Raw genomic sequence first — 23,915 nt, 5'->3', positions numbered from 1 at the left:
TCTCTAATATTATCAGAAGTGGCGCAGTTTAAATGCAACCATCACAAACATCAATCTCCGCATTTTGATTTACAATACAATCTGTAGTATATAATTTGGGATGTCTTTCTGCAACAATTATGCACGATGTAAAAAATAGGAAACTGCAAGCTTCACAACGTTCGGTGGCGTGGAAGATGGGGATGGCGATGTTTTATTGGAATCAACTCACATCTGCTTCTGTTTCGTTCTTTTGAAATACATAGATTATACATACTCTTCAACATTAGATTGAAGTAGCTCGTGTTTAGGCGCTTGGTCATGCCCTCCTTGCCTCTGTCTCTGCTCAAATTCCAGACGGAGAGCTTCCTTCTGTGCTGAAGACAGGTCATGAAACACTACCTGGGTCTCCACTTCATTTCTATTCCGATCCCCATCATTACCCCCACATGTCACCACTTTCTCTATTTGTGTACAAGGTTGATTAGGATAGATGTAATTCGACACTGTCACGCCACCTGAACCTTGTCGGATCACCGATTCTGGATATCCAAATTGTAAGGGTGAATATCCCAGCTCTGCCATTCGTTCCAAGATTGATTGTGGATGCTGTGTTCTTACTGAGGTAGTGGAGTACCGTTTCGAATCTCGCCGTTTCCTGCCACGTCCATCACGCTCTGTACGACTCTGATTGTTGGATATGGTTCCAAGACTGAAGGCTTCAAAGAAACCTTTTGCTCCATTACGATGGTTGGCTGATGATGACGAAATTGCTCCTGCTACAGATCGTGATGTCGTAAACTGATCAATGTTTTCTTTTGCTCTCTGATTCCGAGTCCTGCGTTTCCTCTTCCGTACCAGTAACCAGAATACACCGCCTACGATCGCAAGAGTGACCACAAATCCAAGGCCGAGAACCATGCCTACGCTCATAGGTCCCTTTCCTTCTCCATCCACATCTTGTACGCCACTATCATCGTCATTATTGTCGCTGTCATCATTGCCAGAATTCCCAGTGCCAATATTCATGACTTGAGGATCGAATTGAGTGATCCAGGTGTTGGTCCTAGTGTCTAGTAATACAACAGTTGTATTGCCAGGTGATTGTCGCGAACTTAATCCTAAAGATGTAAAGAGAAGAGGCCAGGATATCATGGAACCATTATTCAGTAAAATATTCAAATGATGCGCAATGACCAATAACAGTGCTTTAATTTCCTGTACAAAACCAAAACCACAAAAAAGCCTTGATTTGAAACTAATAAGCTTTTAATATGTGGGCCCACACAGAAAACAGAACCTTCCTCCTCCTCCCCAACAAACAAGTGTAATTCTTCGACCTACCAAATGCAACCACCATGACGTTCCCAGCCATAGTAGCAGTATGTCCCCATCGTCTAGGAGTTATTCCTTGTGCCATTGGTGAGGTCCATGTCCAAGTGGGCAAATCAAGATAGAACGTGGCCCAGTTTGCAGATTTGAAATCCGAAGTGCCACCATATACAAGCATTGTAGTTGCGTTCACCATAACTGCCGTAAACTCCATCCGTGGGGCCGGGGGTTGTCCGAAAAGAGGTACTACTTTCCACTCTGCAGTTGTTGCATCCGCTTGAGTATCCAAGACATAAGCCTGTGTCAAGTTGGTGAGGATTCCTTGGGAATTAATCCCGCCGAGGATGATGGCACGGCCATCTGGAGTCAACGTCATGGTGTGTCGCGCTAATGCTGGAGCATTCCGAGCTAAAGAGATGATTGCTGTTGTCGTCTGTGAAATGCTGCTTTTATCGAAGTTTGGTTTCAGTGTAACCAAAGATGAAACTATTGTCCTATTATTATTGCCAATCAGCGACTGATATCCTCCCTGCACGAGGATTCCATCCTTCCTAGTTGATGTTGTGGCATGATACATGCGATGAATTGGGGAAGGCATTGTTGAGCCAGTGCTGTTATTATTATTATTATTACTATTATTATTACTATTATCGTTATCATTATTAGTATTATTGCTGTTACTGCTATTAGAAGGGTATTGGAGGAGGAGTGTTGACCAGCCGGTTGTGTTTGCGTGCTTTGTGTCTACAAGTAAAATGGACGAATTCATGGGATCGGTGCTATTCTTATTGCTTTTGGTGGTGTTCCTGCTGTTATTAATGGACTCTCCTCCCACGATCACTAATTGAGAGGTGCCTTGGATCTTATTCATGGAATGGCCGCTGAGTGGTATGGGTAAACGGGCAGTGTCCAATATTTTGAAAAGAGGATTGTCGATACTCCATGACTGGGTCAAATCTAGCATTAGAGTCTCATCTAGGGAAAGTAATTTCCCCTGATGATCCCGGGTTGTGCCTCCTGTAATATACACCATGGTATTGACAAGTGTCTAATATTAAAAAAGAAAATATATGGCATGAGACATGAGGCATGAGGCATACATACTGGATAAAAGCTTTTTTAAAAAAAAAAAAAAAAAAAAATTACAGCGGCATGAAACCATCGTGGTTGAATAGGTTGAATAGTAGTCATGAGTGATGCAGAAGGTAAATGATGAACAAAAGTGAAATGAAATGAAATGAGAACGTCTGAGTGTGAGTCGTTTGTGAGTTGAGTATTTAGCCGTGGTAGAAGTACAATTCCTGTGTAAGTTAATATTTATATAAAGTATTAAAATAGACTATTAAATAAAATAAAATAAAATAAAAAATAAAGAGGACAGGAAGGATGAGAGGAAAGAGACGAAAGAAAGAAAAAAAAAAAAAAAAGGCAAACGGGGTAAAGGGTTGTGCAAAGGCTCCATCATTTGGTTCCTGGTCCGAATAGAGAACAAGGAGCAAAAAGTGTATAATTGAGGTTGAATCGTAAAAGGGCTGGTGCTAAAAACAGCAAAACTCAACTAAAAGAAAGCATTGAATTGTGCCTGTTCATCTTGGAATTGCTCAACTGGCTGTGTTTCTCCGGCTTAAAAAAAACTTCCTCAGACCCCTACAGCCAGTTGCGGTTTTCATGTTACATGTGTAAGGGTCAAGGCGGCAGCTCTATGCACAATCACCACCAAAAAAAAAAAAAGAAAAAAAAAAAAAGAGTAGAGAGCAAAGCATAATCTAAAAGTCTAAGTATCTAAACATTCCTCTGTTGGAGTCCTGTTGATCTATATCTAGCCCTGCTCATGCTCAAATATTTGCTGTTGTAATCAACTTTAAACGGTGGGTGGCTCGGAATTGAGAGAGGTATAAAGGCGATAGAGGAAAGTGATGAGAATAATAAAATGCATGCGAACTTCGCAGGACAATGTTAATCTTGTATATCATTTACTGCATATGAACATGGTTGAAAACCCTAGTCAGCAAACCCAAAGCAATAAAACTAGACCACTAGATTATACTTTGATACGGTTTAGTTTGTAAAAACATGCGCAGACGGCTCTTGAAGCTAGTCATTTTAGAATTTGATCTTGTGAGAGTCACTGTTCACTCAGACAACGTAACTTATGATATGACATTAAAAATATTAATGAACAGAACTGGTCTTATTCAGCATCTACTCACATGTACTCTCTGTCTTAAACAAGCTCCTCTTCTTTTCCAGTATAGAGTTCATTGGCTGTTGCTAGATGTGCGGACTAAGGCAGTAGCTGAATAATCAGTAATGGTTGGACATCATATCTTCCAGTCTTCTAGCCTTCTCGTCTTTGGATTTTGTTCGACAAGACATTGTTGCCAAAAATGTCGTATCTTACAAGATCTTACAAGAAGAAGGCTTTCATGGGCTGATAGTGATAAAGAGCCTCCTTCTAATTTTACAGTTTCAAACGATCCCTAGTATTTGCAACATCTATTCTCTACACAGAATGCATCCTACAATACATAATTATATACTAATGTATATCGTACTGAAGTCAAGTAAAAAGATAAAACTTAAAGACGACTTGCTTTGTCAACTCAACAAAGCAAAAAAAAAAAAAAGGCAGTTCTGCAGTTTTGATGATATATTTTTTTTTTTTTTTTTTTTTTTTTACACAGCCCTTCCAGATCAATGTCCATATTTGGCCTAAAAATAATTTTCTGTGGGTTGATCAATAAACAACCAAAAGTCAGGGACAGGAATCAAATTCAACACACAACGCGTAACAACAACAAAAAAAAGGATCTTCTTACCAATTTCGCTTGGTTTCAATCTTTGTTGGTTCAAATGATGTTTGAAATCACTTGTCAATTCGTTAAAGTCAACTGTAAAAATGTATCAAAGCTTCATAAAGTCTCTTGAATCTTCCATAATCCAACCATTTCACTGCTTTAGTATAAGTGGAAAGGTGGGCACAATTAAAACACTCTGTCTGTTACAGCAATCCCCGACTTTTTATTTTTCTTTTTCCCCTTTTTACTTCCCCTTGTATCTCTCCTCTTTCCTCTTCTAATCTACATTCTTTTCTACAAAGTATACATAATAGAGAGGATTCATTCCGTACACTCTTACAGTCTCAAGATCATATCCTGTATATGACAAATATTATTAGAAACTAGACTCTTTACTTTCTTTTACAAATGTCCTTCGTTATCAGGCCCTGATTCAGATCTGCAGAAAAAGAGAAAAAAAAGAGACTCGAATGCACACTTTTACTCTCAGAAGAGAGAAATCGTCTCGATGTAGGAAGAGACAGAAATTATTAGCGCGCCGATTATCTTCATTGTCAATGAGCATTTGCGTGGTCCGGGAATCGAACCCGGGTCTACCGCGTGGCAGGCGGTAATTATACCACTAAACCAACCACGCTCTTGCTTGTAATATCTGAGAATTTGAACTCTTTTATTGTTTTGAAAGTCAGGTGACGTTTGGTAGAAATATTCTTGCGCATTCACGTGATTATATCTGCGACCTGCGCTTAAAAAAAAAAAAAGAGTGATGTAAGAATTCGGTCGTACAGAAATCTGGAACAAACGGTGTAAAGTCACTGACCTCGTGGGTCCTTGTTATCAAAAAAAAAAAAAAAAAAAAGGTGTAAAGTCACTGTTGAGTGGGAAAAGGCTCGTGGAATCATTGCTTTGAGCAAACGCGCCAGAGGACGCAACTGTGTTGGAGTAGCGATGATTTCCTTGCCCCTTCCCTCAGACAAAGACAGAAGCTGAATGTAAAAGAGATCTACAAGATCGCGGATGACCGAGTCCGGGACAGTTACCTTGGGAAAACCAAACTGGACGTGATGGAGTGGCTAGATGGAATGAAGTTTTTGATGACTATGGATAGCGGATAATTTGTCGCGTTGCGCAACAGGTCACGTCGGAAAGGTGGACTTTGAGTACCAACCACGGCGGTCAGGGTTTATGAAATCATGGATGCAGCGGCTCTCGCCGTTTGTGCAGTAATAACTGTTTATTGACTATAATTTCTGGAGCATTTTGTTCATTCATAGAATGTAGAAAACAAATCCCATGACCCTGAGGGTCCTTGTTATCAAAAAAAAAAAAAAAAAAAAAAAGAGTGATGTGTATATTTCAACGCTAAAAATTAGAGATAAGAGGTTTCGTGGGGTCAAAAAAAAAAAAAAAAATAGAGATAAGAACTACAAGATACACCTTAAATAAGGGTCAGCTCCCTTCCCAGTCTTTCAGAGGTAGAGAGCAGGCCCTATGAGACCTTCCGAAAGCATCTTTGTCTTTATAAGCAGACACGGACTATAACTGCTATAATCTTTAAGTATACGTCGTTTGATAAGGAGCTTATGAGAGGACAACAAAGGAAAAGGATTTTTTTGATTACCAAAGATAGTGGGTTCAGATGTCGCTCTTTGCTTCAATAACTCCAGTAAATTAGCTTTAAAGCAGAGACATTCGCTGGCTCACAGGTCCCCCCGGCATCAATGAAGAGGTAAGAGGGACGTTGTTGGTTATGAATATTGATTGGAGTGAAAGTCATTAATCGCCCTCTTTTCGCACTGGGAAAAAAAAAAAAGATCTTTCAAGATTCCACAGTAGACAAGAAGCAAGCATTATGTTTCAAGCTTTTTTTTTTTTTTCTTATTTTTTATTACTATTATTACATTGTTTTACATTACTAAAATCTAAGAAATAAGCATTGCGAGGATTGGGGTTGGGTGAAAGCTATTTACACAGAAGGATTTGCCCACATTTCATCCAAAGGGGCCCATGGTCTAGACAGCGATGCAGAGTTCTGCTGCTGACGTCGAGCTGCTTCAGCTGCTGCGGACTTTGCCATCGCAATTGCCAAGGCATCACTGATGATAGTCTTGACATCAAACGTGCGATCAGAACTAATGATTGAGTATCGCTCGGCAGCATCATCGGTCCCACCGATATAAGGACTATACAGATAGTTGGGAGAAGTCGGAGATGTTGGAGACGATTTGTAGGCCCAGTAGCTATCATCTGCACCCGTAGACGAAGAAGCCGCAGTAGGAGTTGCAGTGGAAGCTCTGCTAGAGCTATCCCAGCTGCTAAAGGACGCTTGTCGTCCTTGGTAGGTAGCAAGCGAAGGTCGAGGGGGCTTCATCAGCTGAGCATGCGAAACAGGTGAAAGAGGGAGATGATCCGCAAGTGAACTTGGTGTCGACATTGGCGGGGTATTAGGCGTGAACCTTGAGGGAAGAGGCATGGATGGTGAACGAGGACTACAGCCAACGGTCATCGCACCTAATGAAGATGACGCCAAGATGCGTGGTGCCTCAGCCTGGCTGATGCTCTTGCTCTTGGCACGGCGGTATTGAAGCTTGTTGCTCTTTACGACGGCTCCTTGCTGCGAGACTGAGGTTGGAGATGGGTTGTTCAACCCCGCAGTTGGACTATCTGGTCGGTTTAGGTTCAGGACATTGGTAGTCGTGTGGTGTGGGAAGGGCTGACCTGCCGTTGCAACGAAGGAAGAACGCGATGACTGCATTTTGCGCGGGATCTGGATCGTCATGGGCGAATGCGGTGGAGATAAAGGCGAAAGAGGCGAGCGTTCTGGGGATGCAAAGAAACCGGTACTCATGATTTGGCTGGGTGTTTTTTGGTGTCCTTTTCTGCGAACATGGACAGGAATCTGAGATTGCTGAGGCTTCGCAGCGGACATTGGTGTGGATGAAGAGGGAGAAGCAGGAGGAGGATTGCTTGGAGGCATGATAACCCTTTTAGTCTTGGATTTGGAATGAAGCTCAGAGTTCTCCTCTTGACGATTTGAAGAGTCGAGGCTGATGCTCCTAATCGAGGCGTTCGACTCTGTTAAAGCCCTGGGACGTTGTCCTCGAGTGGGGGTTGTGGCATTAGCATTAGTGACATGAATGTTTGGTCGAGACATTGCCTCGGATGAGATTCCATCTGTGCTTCCCGAAGATGTAGACGGGATAGCGGGTGGAGGTACAGATGGAGGTGGGGGTGGTGGAAGATGTGACATGGAGATGCGTCCAGAAATATGATTGTCAGTACTCTTTCGCAAGACCAATGGAGGTCGACGAGGAGTGGGCGTTGGCATGATTGGAAGCATAGAAATGATTGGGTCATTAGGTGAACTGTCGTTACTCTGTTTGTTGATCATGGCACGGTCTTGTTGTTCATTTAACTCCATTAATTCTTGTGGTGTGTTTTTTGGCTGCTGTGCCTGAATTGAACGAATGAGAGGAGCAGGAATTGGGGTATGTATTTCTTCACTAATGATGATGGGCATAAGTGTCTCAACATCCACATCAAGCATATCAATATGGCAATCCGTGGGTTGGTCTCGGATAGCATGCTCCACCATGGACTTGCGCCGAGCCTCGGCAAACTCCGATGCGGATGATATTGATGGAGATGATGGTGGTGTGCCTGATGTAGTAGAGCGTGTGGGTGTAGGTGGAGGAACAGGAGAAGATGAGGGAGAGGGTGTTTTGGAGAGAGAATTTGTTGAAGCTTGTCGCCTGTGTTTTTTCTTTTCTATTGAGCGTGGTCGGTCTCCAGTGCTAGCTACACTGTGGATAGAGGGAGTTCTAGTGCTTTGAGCACTGGAAGAAGTTCGAGGAGGGATTTCATGTGGTGTTTTGGGAGTGGATGGTCTAGAAGATTGTAGGTTGTAAATATTGTCGATTTTCCGTGTGATTTGTGTGCTATTCCTTGGTACTCCATTTGACCTAGCCATAGCCAGCTTCTCATCATCGATTGAATGGAGACTATGCTGTTGTTCAAAGTCGTTAATTTTGGATGGCATTGATGGAGACGTCTTTGTCTGCTGTTGGCGACGCTTGCGAAGCATCGTCCAGAGGGAAGTAACCATGTTTGCAATCGACGGATTTGTTGCTTATAGAGATGAAGAAGGGGAGGAGTTTCTGAGTGGTAGGAACTAGTTGTGATTGGATCTAGTTTTGTGTAAGAGACATACAGCCAAGATAAAATAAAAGTTAATCGAGATGTCAAGTAAGAAGGAGTGAAAAAAGAGAAAGAGGGAAAGAGGGGGCTTTTTATATAAACAAATAAAAAAGGGTTAGAAAGTAATCGAAGTAAGGGTGAGACCAAATCAATCGTTTGTTTTTTGGCGGGCAATGGTCTTGTGGAACAACATCGATCGTTCCGAGGAAAAGGAAAAAAAAAAGAGAATGTGCGTTGTTTGACTGTAAGCAAGCCCAGCATCATCATGCTTTTTTTTTTTTTTTCCTTCTTCTGGCGGAATGTGGTAAAAGCACAGAAATAAACATGTCACTGAGTTTGGATTACGTACATGCACACCAAAAGAGTAAATTTTTTTTTTAGTGAACAGGTGATCGAAAAATAACTGAGAATGGCGGGAAAATAATTTTGGATTCGGGAAAGAGGGAAGGAAGCAAGGCACAGCAGGAGGACAAAAGGGGCGTACACTGCGGCACTGCGAAATTTGCAAACATGCAAACATGCAGCCCATGTAAATGACAATATAACCTTTGCATCAACTGCAAATTGTAGAAACTGTATGCTGCTATGCAATATAGGGAAAGGTTGGGAAGCAATGAAAGATGCAATGGCTGGAAACGTAGGGGATGGAAATTGAATATTGGAAATTGAAACTGGCGCTGGTAAACGTCCTTATTTTCTGCATGTCATTTACTTTTATGCCTTTATGTTTATCACCTGTACTGTTTCTCGCGTCTTTTTTTTTGTCCTATTATCCTATCACCCTATCATCCTATTATCCGGTCTACAATGAGTAGTACAAGCTTTCTAATATTTGTCACATTTTTTCTTTTCAGTAGGACAAGTGATCAAGAAGGTTTTGTATGGTATTGCAAAATATTGAGCCCCTCTTTCTAATCAAACCCAAATCCTCACCCCCATATTTCATACCCTCCGACTCATTAGGGTTGTGTAAAATATTCTGGCGGGAAAAACAAAAAAAGCAAATGGAGAAAAATTATCGACCGCAATATAACGTTAAGCATGCGCACAGGAAAGTGAACACAGGAACATGCGTTGTTATTTCGCCGAACGATAACACAAATTCAATGCACAAATATGAAGAAATACGCCGCCAAAACAGATTTTGAGCAAGCGATCAGGGCGAGCGAGCAAACTACCAGTTGCAATTGGCAAAATTTGTGTCCATGCGCGTATGAGTTAGGAAGCAAGGATTGAGCGAATATAATAATGCAAGGATTTAAAGGGGTAAGGGAGGGGTTACTACGAAAATTAAGTTTACCTCGTCGATAATGATCGCACACCACTTTGACCGTTCGAAAAGTGTATTGCTGTTGGTCTCGCTCACAATTAGTCTTTGAGAGGAAAAGAAAGAAAAAAAAGAGGGGAGAAACGAAGAGACGTTTTTGCTGAAGTGTTAGAGATGGAGTGAAAATGTATTATAATGGGTTGTAGTTCTGTTGACAGATAGAAGGAAGGAGTGTTAGATCGAGCGAAAGAAAGGATGGAGAGTGTGTGAAGGAGCGAGAGAAGAAAGAGAGGGTATATGGTATATGTCAAAGTCTCTTGGCTGCACTCGAACTATAAAAGCTGAGAAAGAGGGATAAAAAGTGTAAAAGTGAAAAGGATAAGTGGTGGGAGAGGGGGGGTATTTGAGGAAAACGAAGAGTAAAGGCCAGAAAAAGAAAAAAGGAGATGGAGAGAATAGTATAATACAATACATTAAAATTAAAATAAAAGAGCATAGTATAAAGACACAATAAGTATATATATCGATTTAATATATATTGTATTGAGTAGTATTTAGAATTGAATAGTTATAAGCGTCGAGTATTGAATACAATAAAGAAAGATGCCAGGAGAGAGAGGATGGGTAAATACAGGTAAATAAGGTTCAAATTGTAAATAAAAATTACCCCAAGCGTCCAAGGTTAAATTTCTTTATTTCTCGTTGACCAATCCTTTTTCACTCCTACAGCACCATCCGCTAATGATTTCTCACTTGTGTCTCTCCTTCAATCAAATCAAGTAACAAAAAAAAAAAGCGATACGGTGTAGGATCGTCCTCGCTTCGTTTATCTGATTCTGTTAATGTCGCATTGTCCGTCTCTAGAACACGGACTCAGTTCCTCTGACCCGGGACTTGAATTTTTTTTTTTTTACAACACGTTCATTGATCATCTCCGCCAAGAAGGAAACACGAAATATCTCCTAAACAATAATAATAACAATAACAATAACAATAACAGCAGCCATAGAAAAAGCACATCTCCATCTCTTCCTCCCCTTCCTTCTCTCTCTTTGACAGATGTGAGTCGTGGTCGGAAATTTATGGACGAACAATTCTTTTTTTGATATCGATTGCTTTTCTTTGCGCCACTACTACAATAACCGCTGTAAACTACTGAATTATTTATTCTCGTTTGTAGATGTTACTCATCCATATGTATATATAATATATACTTGGTTCTTTTCTTTTTATACATATATTTATTGAATCCCGCCTTTTTTTTTTTTTTTTTTTTTTGCTATGCTCAAATGCCCGGCAAGAGCTGTGAAACCTAGATTGTCGCTCTCAATAATTGGCATAACAGCCTAAAAAAAAAACCAACAAGGTACTACGGCAAGACCTACTTGTATAAATCAGCAATGAGTACAAAGAAGCCACCAAAAGAGAGGGTGAGAGAAGTGAAAGAGTAAAAGAGACCGTTAATGCAAAGTTACAATTGCTCTTTTCTATTCAATGCTCACTACTCTTGTACAAATAATCCCAGTATTTGTGTTCATGTTTTTTTTGCGAACCAACAAAAAACAATAACGACATTATATAACATGAACCACAAACAACATCTATACTATACCAAGTGAATAAAAAATAAAAAATAAAAAATAAAAAATAAAAAATAAAAAAAACGACCAGGGTACCTTCATGCATGCAATCCAATGGTGCCGCAATTGATAAATATATAGTTACAGAATACTCAACTACCACGTTTTTGATTCATTGCTGTTGTGTAGCCATGCTCATGTTTGTTTTTCGTTACAATTGCTTGAGATGTGATCTATTTGTGTGCCTTGGTCTCTCTCCTTTCTCCCTTCAAGTCTATCCGATGCGATCCCCAAACTTTGTATCTATGGTTAAAAAGGCTATGCCTATGCTCCATAGAGTTTGCGTTTGTGTAATTGAATGTAGGGTCACCCCCTCTTCCTTCCAAGCACCTTAAAAAAAGTTGACAAAGACAATAATTAATAGAAAGACAGATAGGAAAAAAAAAAAAAAAGGTGGGAGAGTGAAGTATGTAAGAGGAGAAGTTGAGGGATTGACGTTTTGGCAAAGTCGGATGAATGTGCGAGGATACATTCTTGGATCGGCTGATGGGAGATGGATTCACACGCGCCAATTCACACCCGACCCGGCGGATCCATCTCCTCTTTTCTTCTCTTCTCTCCTCTCCTCTCCTCTCATATTTTTATTTTCGGTGTTCAATGCGAATGCAACAAAAAAAAAACAACATGTGTATATTTGTATTTGTATAAATAAAGATGTATAGAAAACCATTCAATCAAATTAAGATTCCAGGCTTTATAGTATATATCTTTTTATTTTTGGTCTTCATTTGTTCTCTCTCTTCTCAGAGAGAAAGTGAGAGGAAAAAAAAAAAGAGCCATGCTTGACTGGGTAAGCAAAATGCAATAGGTTGTAAGCAAAGTAAGCAGAAAACCTAATATGCAGGTTTAAATTATGCATACAGCACTAGTCGCTTTCTCATCCAACCAAAGCGAAGAGAAGAGAAAGTAAGAGGAGCAGTTTGTTAGTATACTCACTGCTCTGGGTCTCTTGAGTGAAGGACATCTCAGATCGATCACCGATTCAAAACAAAAATAAACCTTCGGAGAATGTTCACAGACGAAGGATATCACCCCTGCAGTTTACTGTGCAACATACAGACTCTCTCTCTCTCTCTCACCCTCTTCCTATCTCTTTTATTATATTATATTATATTATATCTATATATATTTTTATTTTTTTTATTTTGTTGCTCAATCTACTCTTTTTCAATGATATAGATCGGCGATATTGATTCGATTTTCCGATTTACTTTTACTTCCTTCCTTCCTTAGAACAAGGTTCCTATATTTAAATAAAAAAATAAACGCTCATTTCGAAACAAAGATAAAAAGAAGCAACTCATCAGTAAACGTGTACGAGTAGACTCATCTTTTTTTATAATTCTGAAGACGCGCCGTAGCAAAAAGAAACAATACGAGACCAATCAGAGTGGATTGAAAGGCTCGTTTTTTAGATCGCCGTGTTCTAAATGTCTCATCTCTCTTTTTTTTTTTTCTCCCCTCTTTCTCTCTTAAGCTGTGTGCCTGTGGACGGACGCATATGCGACTCCTGGCTTTTTTCCTTTTTAGTCAGATCACATCGCAGAAGCCATTCATCATCAGGCATTAAACAATAGGATGGAGTAAGAATAGTTACTGAATACATACACATATATATTTGTATATACTATATGTATACATACTTTGGTAAGTGTTGCATAGCAAAAAAAGAAAAAGTTAGAAAGGATCGGTTATCTAGAAATACCCATCGAGTTACAAATGGCGTAATCGACATTCATCAGTATAGAAAAAGGTTTTTTGTTCATCTTCCATAAGCTGCACTGGGTATTAGACTTCAACTAATAAGGATAGTTTTTTTTTTTCTCCTTTATCATTCTCTGTGTTCTTTGTTTACCTCCTATTCACCTCATACTCCAGTACACATGTATATTATTTAGCCCTCTCTTTCACTTTTTACTTTTCTCTGTGTTCTTTATTCACAATCCGACCGTTAGATGTTATAAACTTTATTTTATTTTAAAACGAGATCTTGATCCTTGTTTGGATGCATGCATAGCAATCTGTTAGAGTGATACAAAAAAAACCAAAATGACGCTCTTGGACATTGTTTGGCTGACGAACAAAAAAAAGAAAAAAAAAGGTTACACGACATTGACATTGACTTTGACATCGAAATCGAAAATGGGAGTACCATGCAAGGCTAAAAAAGCGTTGGACTCTTTTTTTTTTTTTTTTTTTTTTTCCTTTCTTTTTTTTTATGTGCCCCATGGTTCCATAAAAAAAAAAAAGAAAGAGTAAAAGAATGAGAGGGAGAGTAGAAAAAAAGGGGGAAGGATATAAAATGGGGAGTGGGAAGGAACCACACCCCACCCAAAAAACTATAAAATATTGATAAGGGGCTCTGGCCTACGCATTCTATGGAGCAGCAGAGAGAGTGGTGTTTTTTTCTTAAAAATGTTCGAGGAAGCTGGGCGGATCATTAGTTACTTAGTTATGCAACTTGCACGACACCTGATTGGTCGATTGACCCTAGCAACAAACGCGTGGTCCACCAGAATGTATTATAAGGCGTCTTTAAGGGGGGAAAGATGGTCAGGGGAAGAAGATAGGAATGGGGATAGGAATGGGGATAAGATGTGTCCAATAGTTATTAGTATACTAACACATTATGCATGTTGATGAGTTAAGTGTATCCCAAATTCAACCCAACCCAATCTCAACTTCTTCAATATGTCTCCTGCTTCTGTGCCAAGCGCAAATGTAAAGCGCCAAGTGTGAAGTACTAACGAGCAAAGCATCGCAAAAAAAAAAACTCTCCTCTTACAAGTGATCTAGGCAACATAGTATCCAGCTCTATTCTTATTTGTTTCCAGGTCTCTTTTTAAACTTTCTTCATAAGGTTAGATATGTTCCAAAGATGTGGAGGACTCCTAGTGAACGCAAGGTGCTTACTAACATGTCGCATCTTACATGTACAAAGGTATCCTTGCCCTACACACATATATATATACATATATATACAATGCACCTCTTTTTTTTTTGTTTTTTTGTTTTTTTGGGTCCCCTTTACCCCGTCGGAGCAAAAAAAAAAAAACAAACATCCCTATCATCTTCATGGTGCATTGGTTTGTACAATTTTTTGCTGTTTTTTTTTTTTTTTTTTTTCTTGATGTAAAAAGCGGGGGCCATGTTCTGGAAAGGCAAAAGGTTTAGTATTCCATAGCCCCTTGGATACATCTTGATGTTTTTTTTTTACGCATATGAGCACTCACAAGAGGGCTGCGGAAAGAAATATGTAGCGGAGGTAATCCTTCCCCTTTCTGGATATCTTTCGATATTCTTTTTTTTTTTTTTTTTTTTTTTTTTGCTCAAAAAAATATAATATTATATATATATATATTTATACATATAAACTGCTCTATTTTTATTGCCATTATTGTCGAGCCCTTAAAGAGCTCTTTTTATTGTGCCACTAATTTTTTGTTTTTTTTATTTTGAAAAGACACAGTCTAAAGAGTGTTTGATGAACGTGTAACTGTACTGGAATCAATGCATACAAGCAATAGATAATCAGAGGTGCAAGTTCTAAGCGTTCTGGTTTTTTTAAAATAAAAGACCGATCAGCCCTTGATCAGATCCCGCATGAAGAGAGGGTAAATGTTTTTTACAAGAAGCCGTGCGGAAAACTTGGCTCATATATTATTGCATCGTTCTTATTTGTCAAATTACTCTTTCCTGTTGTTTGTTGTTACATATTTCTCTTTAATATGATTACTCTATACTATCACTCGTCACTTTATGTGCGCCTTTTTTTTTTTTTTTTTTTTTCTTAGTTCATAAAGGATATATACCATATTTGAAACGACTCGGGAACCAGGCAAGGAAAAAGCATTCGTTGAAGGAGACCGTGTGTAACCCTAAAAAGCACTAATACATTTATCCTTTTTTTTTTTTTTTTTTTTTTTTTTTTCCTCTCCTTGAGTTACAGATCATATGCGCAAAATTCGCTAAAAAAAAAAAAAAAAAAAAAAAAAAACGACGACATACGGCGCCGACATTTTTTTTAAAAAAAAGGGTGGGGGAGCCACGAAACTTGGTGATGAGATGGATAAAAGGAAAGAGCTCGAAAGACATTAACAAATCATGGGCGGAGATTTAACAGAGTAAACACAAAAGCAATAAAGTAAAAGGAAGTAAATGTATAAATGCATCGTGACTTGACGAAGCAGAATAAGTATACTTGGTATTTATATATTCAATAACACATGCTGACTATAATGTATATACTCATATCTTCTTTTTTTTCCCTTTCTTTCTTTCTTTCTTTTTGTATTTAGATGAAGCTAACAGCGAAGAGGAGGACGTAAAATGGGACCATATAACGAGCAATGTTCCAAAGATCCCATCCTACCATTTTCCAATATATGCTCGTTCGCAATGGGTACACAACAGCCTTGAAATCCTTGCGCCAACTAACGCCATCGTATTCCCCACCTTTGAAAAAACTATACTCAAACGAGTCCCTCTCGATATAATCATCATCGTCCTCATAACGCCTATTGGTGTAATCATCTTTACTGTTCATATGATGGTAATCTTGGGGTGGTGAAGAAAATGCTGTTGCAGTGGTTGAACCTTTTGGAGGTATCACTGTATCATTCTCCTTCCTCCACTGAGCCAAAAGGGGTCGTGTGCCCTGCAAACGTCGGCTTCGCGCCATCCAACGGTGCCGTTGAATGAGGAGCACACCTAGAGAACCCACAAAGAGCAAGCCATAACTCAGATAAATCAACAATTGGTTGGGAAGCATGCACTCCTCATACGCGAATGTTGCCTCCCCAAACGGTCTCTCTATGCTACCAGGGGCTATTCCTTCTCCTTCTCCCATGGTTGATACTGGCAATCTAGCAGCAGTAGTATTTGTGTTAACAACAGGATAGAGATTCTTGGTTTTGTGATCTGGATTGTAGAGTGAAAGCATGACAAACCCAGGCTGTTGAATGCCCTGTGCAAAACTAAACGTTGGAAGTGTAACCTCGGGTGTGTAGCTATAGTGCTTGTTGCTATTGCCTCTGCTCTTGACATTACTGTTCTTGTAAGCATGAGCTACTTCGCACCAGTCATGGTCGTCACCACTGAAAACCATGTCTGGTTGGATGCCTTGCAAGATCTCTTGTGTGAGAGGTGCATGGATCATGTTCTGGTATTGTTCTCCCATTCGGTCTAAAATCAGCTGTTTCGTCTCCCGAGCAGCTCCACAGGGAGTTGTCTCGATACGATATAAAGGGATATGGGTAAATAAGATCCTTGGAAGTGTAGGGGTTTCTAGTCAGTTTTTTTTTTATAAAGGTGCCAATTAGACTGGAGCATACATTTGTACACGTGAAGAGCTTACTTGTAGTAGCTTCAATTCGGAAATACTTTAACCAGCATGGATATTCATCGATAATGATAATAGTAATATAAACAATAATAGTAATAATAGCAGAACCAAGTATAAAGAAAAACATAAATCAATACTTACCATTCATCAGCTGTGACAAAAATTGTTGAGACTCTTGTCGGATGTCTGGGAGCTCGGAACTCAGTGCCAAGGTATCTAGTACGACTAGCGAGTGATTCCCGATCTTGATCTCATAATTTACAGAACCAAAGATCCGTTTATAGCGCACCATGGAAGGTCGGACCAATTTGTCGCCAAAGCCTACATCGTGATTCCCCGCCACATACAACCGTACACTCTTGCCCGCATTCCGTATCCTTTCTCGTTCTATGGAGCTTAAGGGAACATCAACCAATTGCTGATAATGTCCTGTGATGTTGAAGGCAGTTTCATCAATCCCCATCTTCTTAGGGTCTTGTGTGATTTCTAGCCTCGTTGAATCTTCTAGATCCACGATAACCGGCCGCTGGTTCCATCCACTGGACAGAGTTATAAAGACGCGTTCAAAGAAGCGACCCTTGTTTTTATCAAAGGTCTTTCCAAAAGTCGTTCGCCCCCCATCTAGTAAATCACCCAAGAATATGACAGCATCAGGCCGTAAAGAGGCATGTAACCGCTTGAAACTACGTCGCATAAAAATATCAGTATAGATCTCGACTAGGGCCAGCAGCAGCCCAGATTGATGATATGACATCCAGTCTGTGAGCTGTGGGTCTGCAATTAACGCAATCCTATAATGTTCCTTTCGAGTCTCAGAGCTCTGATCCTATTGAAAGAGATAATCGATAATTGCATACCCATCCGATAATGTCGGAGAGAAGTTAGATAAATCTATGCTTGCTTTGGTATTCACGTCATGTTTACGGAACGCGACTGTAGGAACAAGTGGGACTGTTTTGGAAGGATCATGTGAATGGCTTTAAAGAGACCACACCAAGTATTCTTTCACACACACACCCCTTCATTATCTCCATGTGATATTGGCCTGGTTTCTCTCAGTTTGAATATGAATGAACGTTTTTTTTTTTTTTAGTAGGATAGTATAATATACACTTTGCTCTGACACGATTCACATCATCCAAAAGGGGTCACAGGCTTCGAGGTTAAATAAAGTCCTCTTCAATTCGGAAAATAAAAAAAGGGATCACTCGTAACTCAAGGATATCTTTTCATGTCAGCTATGAATGAAAAAAAAAAAAAAAAAAAAAAAAAAAAAGCCAGTGCGCATTGGAAAGAACTGATGAAATAGAATATGGAGATGGGGATTTGGGTAAGGGAAAGTATTAAATAATAAACTTACCCATGACGAGTTCTCTGGCCAAGAGCACCGATGTATCAAAACCCAGTATACACCGTGTTCACCCATCAGCAACACCATAGACCACACCAATCGCAGTAGGCGTACATGGATCGATTGATGGCTAATGGTTCTTAAACGCCTGCTGCTGCTACCACGTCTAGGACTGCTTCCACTACTTGTACTACTTCCAATACTTGCACTACTGATACTACTGCTATCACTACCACGGCGTTTATTGGTATAACGATCACTATCGCTGATAAAGATGATGTTACTGCTACTATTATGGTTTTTGTAGTTGATGTGGTTTTTATTGATGTTGGAGGATAGGCGATTATCATGAAAAAGAGATGAATCTGTTGAAGAGGGCAAAGGACATTCATTTGAAGTCGAGGCAGAGGAGGAGGAAGATGATGGATTTCCAGACATGGCTATTGGTATGTTGTCGGAAATGGGGTCCTTATCGTTGTTGCTGCGTTTGCTTGGTGTCGCTTCGCAGCCAGGCTCTACTGTGCTGCTGTTGATATTGAGGTCATCAAGAGGCTTTAGCTGCTGTGCCATGGTTTTATTGAAAGGGGTTCGTGGAGAAAGAAGGGAAAAGAAAGATGAAGAGCTGAGAGAGAATTAGAAAGTGTGAAGAAACAAAGAAGAAAGACGGGATATAAGATTGAGGGTGAGAGTAAGAGTGAGAACGAGAACGAGAACGAGAACGAGAACGAGAGCGAGAGCGAGAGTGAGGGAGAGAGGGGTGTGTGTAAATGGGAATGTGCGCGAGAGTAAACGTTTTGCTAGAATGTGTGATTAAAAGGTAATGTGATTATAGGGAGTAAGGAATATCCATTATCAGCCTAGCAAAAGTGAATGAACCACAACGTGAGTGGGATTATTGCTTTACAGCAAGCAACAAGCTATAAAATAATTCCCTCCACCTTTTTTTTAAAGATGGAAAAAGGGGAGAAGGAAAAAAAAAAAGCTGACTTCCAAAGTACACGCGTAAGTATATTGCTTTTATTAATCTTTGTATTTAAATGAATTAGCCCAATTCTATGTATTATCTCATATCTTTGAGTTGGGTCGTACAATATCGTATCGGAGGAGCAGGGGCCAATTGAATCTTATGCTCCGAGGCGCATCCTACAAATCTCGAAAAACAGACGCAACCTTTTTGTTTTCCTCTCTTTTCACCTCTTGACCTCTAGACATCTAGACTTCTAAGTACATGGTCTAAGCCAAAGGCTACCAGGGACAAGCAGGTAGCAATGACAGACAAACAGATTGATATATCTATAAACAAACAAACAGACAGACAGATAGACACGGCGCTGTATCCTATGTAAACATGACATACACTTACAATTTTATTTAAATGATATAAGCGAGTCGAGAAAAGAAAGAAAGAGAGAAAAAAGTTGAGGAAGACTGGCATAGATAAAAAAAGAACGATGCATTCGTTAATTTTATTTAGGGCCTAGTTTTTTGCCATGAATAGTCTATTCTTGTTTATACTCCCATACATCTTCTCTTTCAATCGACCTATATACACTGAGAGCTCTGCGGAGACAAAGCCATGGGACTCAACAAAAAGGCTACCTGTTGGTAAAGGGTAGGTCGGTGAACATTATAGAGTGAGACTGGCAGATAGGCAGAAAAACACTTACAACGGCTTGTTTTTGCAACCAGTATACATTACGTTTTAAACACGTCTCCCCATAATCTTTTTCTTTTTATATATAGATACATATTTTTATCTTCTAATATATGATTCTTCACCATTGAGTCGACTTTTATTCATGCAATTATTTCATGTTGAAAGAGTCTATCGGAAGCTTACAAGAGCGTTATCATATCGGATTTCGAGTAGAGGAGCAAATTGACCCGTTGTCATCTTTCGCGGTCCAACATGGATCCCATAGATCATTGATAATGATGGAGCTCCGAGATCACCATCTCGCTCTCGTTACCGTGCTTCATTCGTTGATATTGGGTCAAACTGAAACACTTATTTGCTTGAGGCCATCAAATGTTATTGGGTTGCTTGCACTTTTAATAGTTATGGTAGTTTATTTTTCTTTGGATGGTCACCAGTCCCGATATCGATGTTAACTCACCTATCAAGGATATCCACAAACATTATGGGATCACTCTTTACCTTACAGGATAGACTTTATGTATCGCGGTAGCGTTTATTATTATAATTATTATCATCTTTTTAGTTGGCCTTCATTTTTTTGATCAAACCCAGATTTATTGAGCATTTCCTGATGTGAAGGCGAAATTATGCTTCAGATACTGTACTGCTGTAGTTCATGTTGCTAAAATATGTTGATTATTTCATTCTTTTCAATATATTCCAAGCTAAAGAAAACGGTTACGAGTCGTGCGATGTAACATGCTCTTTTTACTTATAGTAAATAATACCTAGTCTATACATTTTTTTTTTTATCTAACGGTGCATCCCCCAGTTTATTGCTGTTGGACGAGGTTGGGCAATGTATTAACTCCATTTGCTCCCTGTACCACGCCAGTTCCTGTTTCTTTTGCTGTAGGAAAATTTCTCCAGTTTAGAAGCAAGCCCTTCAAGGAACGGATCTCACTCTTCAGTGCAGACTCGGGTGATGTAGGGTCTGATAAACCGCCCTTTCCAGAGGCTGCTGCGCCTGCGGTGTTATAGCCGTAGTACCGTGAGGTGGGGTAAGCAATGGAGCTTGTCAGTGCATATGTCTCCTTGGTGATATACTCTGCCAAGTCTTGAGTCACGGCCCGCGTTGCCTTCAATTGCTCAAAGTTTAGGCTATTAGCGTGCGCCTCCAATTTCTGTGAGAACGTATCAAGCTGTTTAACGGTCGATGGTATTGCTGCTGCTTTTAATGTTGTTGTAGTAGTAACGCTAGTGGTAGTAACCCTCTTATCACCATCCTTTGATTCAACCTCGTGCTCCTCGTCTTCCACAGTGGTCTTGGTGTCTTTGATCTTCTTAACATTAGGCGTAAAGCGATTGCTTCCCAGTTGAAGTCCTAGTAAGTAACCCTTGTATCCCTGCAATTTCTCCTTAAGTTTGCTGAGTAATTCTGTCTGTGAGATCGCAAGCTTTTGGCGTGCATTCGTGATACCACGAACCATGGGATACAACAATTTCTATAGTAGCCAGTTAAGAGAAAAATTGTCACGTTAAATAAAAGGTCGTTTCGCAGTATTCAAGCTATTAGTATTATCATCATCATTTACCTGAATAAGGACAGTCGCCAAAACAGTAATACCTCCAGAGAGAATCATCGCAATGACTAGCTTTCTCTTGAAGGCATTTGGATCAACAGGCGCAACTTGTTGGGATGGGATGAGAACGGGTTGAGGATGCATTGGTGCTGTGGTATAGGTACGAGGTGGGACTGGAGGCGGGGTTAGGCTGCTTGGTGGTGATGCGGGTGCAGATGACGGCTGATACGAGGACTGTTGCTGTTGCTGTGAATGAGGAGCGACGTTGGCCGTGGTCTGAGGATGTGATAGCATAAATGATTATTATTGATATACAAATATTCATATATACTTGAACAGCAAAATAAACAAAAGTTGTGCACTTACAGTAGCAGTGGTCTTTCCAGCGGCAACTCGGGCTTTAGCAAGCTCGATCTCTTTGGCCGTCAAACCCTTTTTCTCCAAAAATTGAATCTTCTTGGATTCTTCCGCTGACTGAACATTCGGAGAAGATAGGAAAGCAACAGCCTGTTGGATCATGTTTTCCCGTACAGGCGCTTCAGGGACAGGCGCTGAAATGGCTGGCGGGATGGCTGCTGGTACTGGTGCCGGTGCTGGTGCATTGGCAGGTGTAGATGCTGTAGCCACTGAGGCTGCACCACTGGTTGAAATGGATGCATTTCCATTTCCAGTGGCAGCATTAGCTCTCGCAGCCTGAGAAATCTGCTGAGCTTTTTCCCTCGACTCCCGTTGACGCTTCAAAAGCGCTTCACGACGTTCATTTCTTTGTTCGGCTGTCAAAGCCTGTCCTGGAACACTGTTACCACCATTGCTTTGCAAGAGCTGGTGGACTGGGTCAACTGTCTGCTCTGCAGTGCTGTTGCTATTTTCGTTGCTGCTGTTGTTGTCGCTCATCGGATCCTGTTGGTATGGGATTTAGCCGCAGTTGTTAATGGACAGACCAAGTGTTAACGATGGGAAGAGTAAAGAAGAAAATGAGACAGAAACGAAACGAAACGAATGGGTCAATAAAGTGAACGGCCAAAGAAAATGTAGCGGGGAAAATAGTGGTGTCATGTGACGATGATCGGAACCGGCAGACAGGAAGTGAACAATCCATTTATGGAGTTGCTGCCTATTGGCTCTACGAATCAGAATCATCGACCAACAGAAGCGAATGTTTTATCCAAGATGAATATTTCATTTTTATACTTTTTTTTTTATTTAGAGGAAGAATGGATTTAGATGTGTATGATACAAGAGAGAACAGATCAATGGGGTTCTTTATGATGACAAAATCCCATATTTTACTGCTTGAGAGACTTCATGGCTTGGACCTTCTCTTTAAAGAGAGCCTCAGCGCCACCCCAGACAGTGCTTTCCTCACGACGCTCTAAATCAATGATGGTGGGCAAGAGATCTTTTGAGAAGGCCTCACTGGATTCCCTCGGCAACAGTGTGGGCAAGTGATCAATCGAGCAGACATCCAAAGGCAAGGGGTTCTTGGTGGAGACTGGCACGACGGGACTGTCGAATGTGGTGTTGATACTGTAAACAGGGATAGGGTTATGGGGATTGGTAGTATCGCATGAAACGTCAACAATGACCGACAGGTTGCGTTCTCCGTCAAGCATAGCAGGAGTGAAGAAAGGAGGGATGGGCTTGTTCAAGTAGATGCAGTTGACAAAGATCTCTGACTCGAGAATACGAGGGAAAGGACCGCCATCTTTAGTCTCTTCCAAGTCCCACTTGATGATCTTCTCCTCAGGAATGCCCACGGCACGAGCCAAATCGCAGGCTCCTGTTCCGCAGCGACCCAATGCTCCCATCACCATGACCTCAGGGACTTTACCATGATTCAAGGCAACTATGTAAGTGGTTACGTACACCACGCAGAAAAAAGTTAGTCACTGGCTAGGAAAAAATCAAACACACTCAACCGAACCAAACAAATGGTCTAGTCGTGGGAAAGCTCATAACGCCAAGAGTAATATCAATCAATCTATCTATTACCTGCATGCTCCAAACGCTCTTTGATATAGCTGATCAAAGAGGCATCATTAGGGAAAGGCGTGTAACCAGGCAAGGGCTGACCAGGATGTAGCTTTTGATGGCACCAGTTGTCAACTCCAATAGCTGCCCCAGCAAATCCAGCATGGTATCCAAATGCAGCAACACGGCGTCCATTAGAATCGTTCAAGAACTCAAGATCCAAGACGGTTCCGTTTCCAGCATCGAATCGCCCGAGAATGTCGGTCCATCCGCTCTGATTCTTAAAGCAATGAGCGAAGAAAATGTGGGTATGGCGCAAAGGGTCGTCCTCGCCTTCGGGCAACTCCTTGAGTCCGACAATATATGCATCCTCAGGAGCCTTACGCCACTCTCCAATTGGGACCATATGGCATCCAACCCTAAAGAAATATGGAGTTGAACGTGGTTAGGATAATATGCGATGAAAGCTTCAAATCGGATTACGATCACTGTGGGAAAAAGAAAATAACATGGAAAAAAACTGAGGACATACTTTTCATATTCCTCATCGTCAAAGATGCGCTCCGGGGATCGCTCCACGGTGATCTTGAATCCTCGATCAAGGAGTATTTTGCAGGTAGAGGGAGTCAGAGCAGCTCGGTGCTCCATAGCCTTAGTCTCAGCTCTTAACCAAAGATAAACCATTGTTGTGAATGTGAATGTGGATATAGATATGAATGGATAAGTGAAGTATGAGTAAATGCGAGGGCAAATCAAAGAGAAGTGAGTTGATGTGTGGGAGAAAAGAAAAGGAAAAAAAAAAAAAAAAAAAAAA

The 23,915-nt window shown here is 40.5% G+C and overlaps 5 protein-coding genes and 1 non-coding gene across 6 annotated transcripts; all 6 read right to left on the bottom strand.

Moving 5' to 3' along the window:
- Nucleotides 1–195: 195 nt before the first annotated feature.
- BCR41DRAFT_424240 (hypothetical protein) lies at nt 196–2,702 on the bottom strand. Its single transcript, XM_022030393.1, has 3 exons — nt 2,458–2,702; nt 1,324–2,359; nt 196–1,100 (listed from the first exon to the last, which is right to left on the bottom strand). The coding sequence occupies exons 1-3, from the start codon at nt 2,500–2,502 to the stop codon at nt 247–249; spliced, it is 1,935 nt and encodes a 644-aa protein (XP_021878666.1). The 5' UTR covers nt 2,503–2,702; the 3' UTR covers nt 196–246.
- A 1,973-nt stretch (nt 2,703–4,675) lies between these two features.
- BCR41DRAFT_t112 lies at nt 4,676–4,746 on the bottom strand. The gene has a single exon. It is a non-coding gene; the product is annotated as a tRNA-Gly (tRNA).
- Nucleotides 4,747–7,663: 2,917 nt separating this feature from the next.
- BCR41DRAFT_358775 (hypothetical protein) lies at nt 7,664–8,569 on the bottom strand (the record flags this gene model as incomplete). Its single annotated transcript, XM_022025108.1, has 1 exon — nt 7,664–8,569. A coding segment is annotated over one exon (662 nt), but the record flags the coding sequence as incomplete, so codon positions are not given.
- A 7,604-nt stretch (nt 8,570–16,173) lies between these two features.
- Nucleotides 16,174–17,251, bottom strand: BCR41DRAFT_309607 (Metallo-dependent phosphatase-like protein; the record flags this gene model as incomplete). Its single annotated transcript, XM_022020958.1, has 3 exons — nt 16,174–16,499; nt 16,699–16,913; nt 17,103–17,251. Coding segments are annotated over 3 exons (690 nt in total), but the record flags the coding sequence as incomplete, so codon positions are not given.
- A 3,054-nt stretch (nt 17,252–20,305) lies between these two features.
- Nucleotides 20,306–22,118, bottom strand: BCR41DRAFT_424237 (peroxisomal membrane anchor protein conserved region-domain-containing protein). The gene is made up of 3 exons (XM_022030392.1): nt 21,497–22,118; nt 21,143–21,406; nt 20,306–21,052 (listed from the first exon to the last, which is right to left on the bottom strand). Exons 1-3 carry the CDS (start codon nt 22,022–22,024, stop codon nt 20,381–20,383), a joined length of 1,464 nt encoding a protein of 487 aa, XP_021878663.1. The 5' UTR covers nt 22,025–22,118; the 3' UTR covers nt 20,306–20,380.
- A 213-nt stretch (nt 22,119–22,331) lies between these two features.
- Nucleotides 22,332–23,878, bottom strand: BCR41DRAFT_325693 (hypothetical protein). Its single transcript, XM_022021595.1, has 3 exons — nt 23,634–23,878; nt 23,123–23,520; nt 22,332–22,976 (listed from the first exon to the last, which is right to left on the bottom strand). Exons 1-3 carry the CDS (start codon nt 23,783–23,785, stop codon nt 22,417–22,419), a joined length of 1,110 nt encoding a protein of 369 aa, XP_021878662.1. The 5' UTR covers nt 23,786–23,878; the 3' UTR covers nt 22,332–22,416.
- Between the last annotated feature and the right edge of the window lie 37 nt (nt 23,879–23,915).

The sequence above is a fragment of the Lobosporangium transversale genome, assembly GCF_002105155.1.
Source record: "Lobosporangium transversale strain NRRL 3116 chromosome Unknown BCR41scaffold_35, whole genome shotgun sequence".
NCBI classification, from domain to species: Eukaryota; Fungi; Mortierellomycota; class Mortierellomycetes; order Mortierellales; family Mortierellaceae; genus Lobosporangium; species Lobosporangium transversale.
The sequence above is the reverse complement of the archived record's forward strand: the minus strand, read 5'-3'. Positions and strand labels throughout refer to the sequence as shown.